The 7,716-nt window shown below is 31.8% G+C and overlaps 1 protein-coding gene across 1 annotated transcript; it reads right to left on the bottom strand.

Annotated features, from left to right (window-relative positions):
• Window positions 1-1,201: 1,201 nt before the first annotated feature.
• LOC8289535 (wall-associated receptor kinase 2) lies at window positions 1,202-4,119 on the bottom strand. Its single transcript, XM_002527512.2, has 3 exons — window positions 2,940-4,119; window positions 2,652-2,801; window positions 1,202-2,510 (listed from the first exon to the last, which is right to left on the bottom strand). The coding sequence occupies exons 1-3, from the start codon at window positions 3,949-3,951 to the stop codon at window positions 1,357-1,359; spliced, it is 2,316 nt and encodes a 771-aa protein (XP_002527558.1). The 5' UTR covers window positions 3,952-4,119; the 3' UTR covers window positions 1,202-1,356.
• Between the last annotated feature and the right edge of the window lie 3,597 nt (window positions 4,120-7,716).

Below are 7,716 nucleotides of genomic sequence, written 5' to 3'. Positions count from 1 at the left end.
ACTATGCAGGGTAAAGGTAAGGAGATTGCTTTTATCTTTGATTAACTAGTGGGACTAAGCCGAAGAAAAAGGCAAAAGCAAATTTGCGATTAAACCCACTAGTATGGTCTTTAAGGCTAGAGGCACAAGAAAGGGCAAGAAAGAGTCTAATGATAAATGGAAGTGTTTCTTTTGTCAAAAGGAAGGACACTAGAAACGCAATTATGCTGAGTATTTGAAATTCTTAAAAGTCAAAGAAGGTGAAGGTACTATTATCTTTTGTGTTTCTGAGTCTTATTTTTCATTTGGTTCATCATCATCTAATCCTTGGGTGTTAGATTATAGTGCTAGTACTCATGTTTGTAGTTCTACGCAGGATCTGGCAGCAAGTAGGATCCTTAAGAAGGATCATATAGTTCTAAAGATTGGGAATGGAGCAAGTGTTGCTACAGTCGCCATAGGAATTGTTTTTGTTATTTTGTCTACTAGATATAAATTAATATTAGAGGACTGCTTATATGTACCCAATGCATATAGAAACATCATTTAACTTTCTGCTTTAGAAGTTAAGAATTATGAATTTAAGTTTGCAAATGATGTTTGCCAAGTTCATTTTGGAAATGAATGTATTGCATATGGTACTTTAATTAATGGTCTCTATTATTTAAATTTACATGTAGATAAAGCTGAAACATATAATATAAATATAAATGCCAAAGCAACCAAAGATCTAAATCTAATTTTACATTATTCTAACTCTTATATATATATATATAATCTAGCACCTTTAATTTATACAGATATTGTTAACAGAATACGTATAGAGTGATAAGAATAATAGAACATCTTAAAACAATATAAGGAATAACAGAACATGTTAAAGAAATGAATTTCTAGAAATTACCATTATCCAAGATGTTTTCTTTTATTGGAGAAAATTAAAAAGTTTATACAAACATTATAATTAAATTCAGTTGAATAAAAAACCTAAAAGAACTTATCAACTTCAACCGATAAAAATCAAAAGAAGAAAGAAATTTCATGCTGACAACAATGATTAGGTTCCAAAAGATAATTCCAAATGTTTCAGTTAACCGACAGTGAGCACTCTACTGTTGCCTGCCTAATGGCATTGCTGAGCTGAAATGAGTGAAGAAGAAAGAAAGAAAAATAAATACAAGAAGTTATCATCAACTATATGACACAATATTTTCTTATAACCCAAAGTTTATTAATTAATTTTTGAAGGGGAAAATACTTGAAAGAAGCAGCAAACTGTATGTCATACAGACACTGCGAGAACAGCTAATACAATATCAGTCTTGCACATCAGCAAATACACGGTACAGAGAACATGAAATTAAATAGTAACCCCATTCAACGGCTATCAGTAGGGTACTCGATGTCATTTGCTTTGACACTAAGAACTTCTTGCAGATTCAATTTTCCAATGTCAACAAAAAAGGATGATGAATCATCTTGTAATAAGTGCTCCGTCTCATTACTATTATGCTGAGACCATGAACTCTCATGGAGCTTTCTCAACCTGACAAGTTCATGAGCAACTTCATTCATGGTTGGCCTTTTGATGCCACTGCTGCGTAGACATTGTTTTGCAAGCTCTGCAAAAACTTCGATCTCTTCCATTTCTTCTTTACTAGTTATCTCAAAACAAGGTATCTGATTTAGATCGCCGTTTTCAAGTGATGAGAGAAAATACTGAATGATGTTATTCTTCTCACCAGATTTCGGATTAGAGTTTGGTTTCTCCCCTGTCAGGAGTTCTACAAGAACAACCCCAAAACTGTATACATCACTCTTTTCAGTTAAATTACCTGTCATAAGATACTCTGGATCTAAATAGCCAAAAGTCCCTTGAATTTTTGTAGCCATATCAGTTTGATTTGAGGAAATTAGCACTGAAGCTCCAAAATCGGATACCTTGGCAGTGTAATTTTCATCTAGGAGTATGTTTGCTGACTTCACATCTCCATGTATGATTGGAGGGTTCGCTAAAGAATGCAAATAATCAAGTGCAAGTGCAGTTTCTGCAGCGATCCTCAGAATATTTTTCCAAGCTGTTAACAATTGAGACCTCTTTTGATGAATATGTTGATACAGATTTCCATTTGATACGAACTCGTAAACCAACAATGGGACATTGGTTTCCAAACATAGGCCTAAGACCTTAACAACATTGATATGGTTGACTTGTGAAACAATGCCAATTTCTTTCTGAAACTCTTGATTCATTTTCATCTTCTCTATATCCTTAGGCCTCTTCACTGCAACTTGAGTACCGTCTGCTAAAACTCCTTTGTAAACACATCCAAATCCTCCCTCGCCAAGAAAATTACTGGTGGTATAATAATTGGTAGCTTTTGCAAGCTCTGCCTCCTTGAAGATCCTTACTCTTTGGTGCTTCAACAACACACCTCCGTTTTCAAGAAAGTTTTTCTGCTTTTTGTGCTTCTTCCATATGATTACAACCAAAAGACCAATAATTGCAGCGAATATGAATGCTCCAACAACTGTAGTAAATGTGTATATATAATATATCTATTAAGAATTGAAAGCAAGGAAACATCTTAGTAGGCTATAGAACATATGATCAAAATATCATATGATCGATGGCTTGCTAATTAACTGACACATGAAATCGAAGATGTTACCTGTGGCAAGTGCAGTAATTCGAAATCCTCGACAGCCGACTTTACCATCCCCACGCATCCCAAGCGGGCAGCTGCATGTGTAGTTCCCAAATGTGTTCTTGCAAGTACCTTGGCAAGGGTACTTCAGCGGATCGTTGCATTCATCGATATCTGTAACATAATATATATGATAATACTTTTACTGAAAGAAAATGGGAAATTTGATCTGCTTAAGGATGGACTATCTAGAAGCTAGTACCAATCCCATTCCATATAATCTCCCCCCTACAAAACCGATAGAACACCTACCTTCGCATCCTTCAATATATGGATTTCCTGCAAATCCTTCCTTGCATGAGCAACGATATCCTTGGCCATTCTCGGAGTAGATGCAATCAGTATTACGACGACAAGCATAAGAATCTGACTTATTAGCATCTCCACAGGTTTTTTCTTCCACGACCCATTCAATTACAGATGTGGAACTTATGAATTCATCTTCTGAATAAGTTAGATTCAAATTTGAAACATTGAAATTCCTCTGATCAGCCAAGAACGCAAATCCACATGGGTTGAAATCCCAAACATTCATGCGACTATTTGGGCTCGTAAGGCTGATATTAAGTGTCTTAAGACTTTGCGGTATGGATGTCTGACAGCAACCATAACCTCCGCACGAACTTTCTTTAGTGAAGTTCACCGGTCCATTACACAAAGAGACACATCCACTCCCAAAATCCCCCTCAGCGTCAGTCATGAAGGCCAATGAATCACACCCGGTGGCTGTGAGCTTGTTGCGGATATCGGAGAATCTGAAGGGGCCATCTCCTAGTGTGATGATTTGATCGAAAGAATATATCTGGCCCGATCTAGAATCATAACACTCATATGCATTTTCAATGTCGACAGAGAAAACACCCTCCTGAACTGATATATCCAGGACAGGTATATTTCCAATCATCAGCTCAGGAGTATAACTGTAATTACATGTCAACAGGAAGAATTCATTGAAGGCACAGTCTGGATTGTCGATTCCAAATGGATAAAAAACACTCACGTTTCCACACTTTTCTTGGCAATCAGGTTTGACATTTGATAATGAATCTGAGTCTTCTGCTACTGTCATATGATATATACATTGCCAAAATAGCAGCTTAGCAAAACAGAAAAGCCACACTTGCGTAACATTTCTCATTGTGAACTCGACCTTCTCTGGAACTTCGTACGCAGGATATGAATATATTACATACCTTGTTTGCCGGCTTGATACAAGATCACCAACTACGCGTGATTCATTGGTAAGAGACAATTGAAAATCCATTCTTAACTTGCTTTCTAGGCGTAGAATTCGAGACTGATATCTTAAATCCTGTTCAAGCAAAACTCATCTTTATGTTACGATCTCCGTTTACAGAAGAAATTAGTAATTTTGCATTGCCAAATATCATTCGGCATTGTCTTTACTTATGTCGTAAGATTATTTATCTATAAGTCATTGTGCTGTCTAGATTTATGAGAGCATGAGTTATAGACTATTAATGAAAAATGTAGTACCTAGACTTACATCTATACATTGTAACTAAAACGAGAGCAACACATATATTTGAAAGTTTTATATTTTAGTTTTAGATGATTGACACATACTCTATCATTTAAAATTAATGAATATGTATCAATCATCTATCAGTTTGGTGTATAAGTAGGGATATACACCAAACTTAAGTAAAAAATTTCTCTATCTGATACCACTATCTTTTGAGGAAAATTCTTATATGTGCTTATTGTATATCCCTATCTATACACCAAATCGATAAATAATTAATATACATTCATTAGTTTTAAATTATAGAGTATATATCAATCATCTAATACTAAAATGTAAAACACTCATATATACATATCACTCTCGTATTAGTTGTGGTATATATACAAAGTGTAAGTAAAAAATATTTTTTAAAATTTCTATAGTTTTCTCAACTAAAAGTTTCCTCTTTGAAATCTCACTAATATTTTATTCAAAGATATGCCACAAAATAATCATATCATATGATATAAATCCTAAATTACTCTTCAGGGATCATTTTTAATTTTATATGAAATCATATGTAATATATTATAAATCTCGTAATTTTTATCAAATTGATTTTAACTAATAAATGGTCTATTAATTATAATTGTGTATTATTAACAATTCTGTGACATTGATGAACATAATTTTCCCATAAAATAAATAAATATTACAAATCAAATTATAATTATTTCTTATGATTCTATATATAATATTAATAGTCTTTTGGTTTATAATAATTTTATTATAAATTTAGTAAACTTTACGAGTATGATTATCAATGAAGAAAGAAGTTAAATGATTGAAATAAATTATAAACGATTTTTATGTGTTATGAAAGAATATTTTTGTAAATATAAAAGAATTAAATTATTAGAAATCTAGTAAATCTTATAAGAATTAATTAAATATCAAATAATAAGTGCTTTTTATAAATTCTTATATTTAAGTTTATAATTATTTTATAAGCAAATTTTACGAAGAATTCTCTATTCAAATAAAACTTTAATTAATAAAAATAAATTCTGAAGTGGGTAAAAATATATTTTTTGATCTTAAATTAAAACGATTTAGGCTGATCCTATTTCGCTTGTTATGAGAATGGCATTTAATTGACCTATGTCTGTTTAAACGATCTCGGTTAATTCCATTTTTCCTTAATAAGCATCGATATGATTTTTATGAGGTTCCTCTTTGTATATTTTATTAAGTTTCATGAACATAATCTTTTAGTTCTAATGTATATATGAATGAAGTAGTTAAATAAACCGAGAATAATTTTAGGCAAAAAGTACATATTAAATCTTATACTTTAATCTAAACTTAATTATATTCTCAATACTGAAACTGGTTCACTAAACCTTATTTTAAAAAAGTGATTCATTAAACTCTAAAAGTTTTAAAAATGTGTCAATTCAACCAAATACTTACACTAGTAATATATCTGTTAATAATCGGGCATTGAACCCAATAATAATAACACCTAGTTTATACATTCCAAAAATAATTTAGTTCATAATTTTCCTTTCTTGTACCAAGGCGGTAGAAAATGGAGGAGAAACTGCGAGCCACAACCACAACGCCACTCATGGTGAACAGAGATGATCCCTAGCTTTCTTGTCATGTTATCAATCGCACACACTTAATGAGGTTTAGTTGAATTTAAAACAAAACAGATTTAGATAATTAAAATGAGACTTTTTGAAAATTATCATACAATAAAGGAAGAGAGAAAAAAAAAAAGCTTATTTGGCCCTTATTGATTGGGATGAATAATAGATATTGCCTCTAAAATAAACTTTTAGAACGTTTAACTGTTAAATTCAACTTTTCTGTAATATGAGCCCTCACAGCAAATGGAACCAAGCTAATGAAGCTTATTTCCATTTGCTTATTGTTACGACCCGTTCTGTGGGTTCATATGACAGGCGCTAGGGAATAGATTAGCGTAAAGCCATTGAAATTTATAGCAAGCCTAACTATTCAATAACTCAGTCAAACTAACAATTCATTCACATAAACATAACATAATTAAATTGATCTATCAGTATGATCACTTAATAATTTTTCCATAGTTTGTAACAGACCAAGATAAAATGTAAAGTTTCAAGTCTACTATTGTGAAAAGTCTAGAATTTCATATAATTCGCAATGCAAAAGAAAATATTTAATTTCAATAGGCTTGAAGGGGATGGAAGTCGGGCTGCTAAGAAAAAATCGGTGGAGAACCTAGCTCTCATCTGAAAAATTAAAATTGAGACTGTTAGTCTCAAGATTGAATTAAAATTCATTTATCCTGAATTAAAGCAGCCATGAATATGAAATAATTATTCAATAGTATATAATAATACAAAATAATAAATGTATGTCATATCGTAATTTAAAAAATTACGATTTTTAGTACATACGGGACGAGTACTTCAAAAGAACTCTAAACCCCAAATTCTAGCAGCCTTTCGGTCCTCTTACTCCAATAAGACTGGCATCCAAAGAGTGAAGCTCGACCAGGGTCCTTAAATCCAACCTAGTCACTTAATCTTCAATTTAGCCGGCGCCTAGAGAGCAACACTCGACCATGGACCTTCCTTTGGCAAATCAAGAACCTATAATAAACCCAGAGAGCTGTTCTCGACTAGGGCACATCATCGAATATTTCTCTATTTCCTGACTTAGATTTCCACCGGTGCACACACAATTCTGATGCAATCCATCAGGTAAAACATTCTACTGTTGTCTCATTTTGAACCACAATGCACATTATCCTCAATAATAATAAGTAACATGGTACTAGAATTAATTCAGAAAAGATATAACGGCAAAATCTAATAGTATAATATTCATAATGATAATAGTAATAATTAAACAATAACAACAACAACAATAATAATAATAATAATAATAATAATAATAATAATAATAATAATAACAACGATAAAGATAATGACATGAATAATAATAATAATAATAATAATAAAATAATGATACAGATAGTAAAGAAAATAAATTTAACATTAATTATATTAATTACTCATTTAATAGTTGCATTTAGATCTAGATTTGACATATGCAGTAGAATATATGACTTTAACTTATAATTCTACCAAGTTCTGTTGTCTGCTTTTATGCCTCGCATGGAGCTAGCTGGACTGACGAATTATCTATTCATGTAAATAATTAAATTGATAAAATATTTCATAATTTTTTCTTGGCCTAGACTTCTAGATTAGACTACCTAAAGAAATTCAGATTAATCTCGACTTGAAAATTCTACCGAAAATTCGGTAGAATCTCCATAAAATATAGATATTTACACCCCGTAAAACGGATCCAAAACCTGCTAAAAATACTTTAAATATTTATTACATAATTATCAAGAGTTGAGTCACTCATAACTACATTATTTTCTCGACTCCGCAATAAAGTACAAATCCCAATTAATAATAGACAGTCCGACATTAACTTTTATTTCTCAACCAGTTCACAATTCATTCCTGGCATCTAATTTAGTTATTCAGAACC

The sequence above is a fragment of the Ricinus communis genome, chromosome 8 (genome assembly GCF_019578655.1).
Source record: "Ricinus communis isolate WT05 ecotype wild-type chromosome 8, ASM1957865v1, whole genome shotgun sequence".
Classification (NCBI taxonomy): Eukaryota; Viridiplantae; Streptophyta; class Magnoliopsida; order Malpighiales; family Euphorbiaceae; genus Ricinus; species Ricinus communis.
Note: the sequence above shows the minus strand (reverse complement) of the source record. Positions and strands in the feature narration are given on the sequence as shown.

Coding starts and splice junctions, on each gene's coding strand:
- LOC8289535 (XM_002527512.2), bottom strand. CDS start 3,951: ATGGATTTTCAATTGTCTCTTACCAATGAATCACGCGTAGTTGGTGAT. Junction 2,802..2,939: donor ATATATTGAAGGATGCGAAG/GTAGGTGTTCTA, acceptor ATTATGTTACAG/ATATCGATGAATGCAACGAT. Junction 2,511..2,651: donor AATTACTGCACTTGCCACAG/GTAACATCTTCG, acceptor CATTTACTACAG/TTGTTGGAGCATTCATATTC.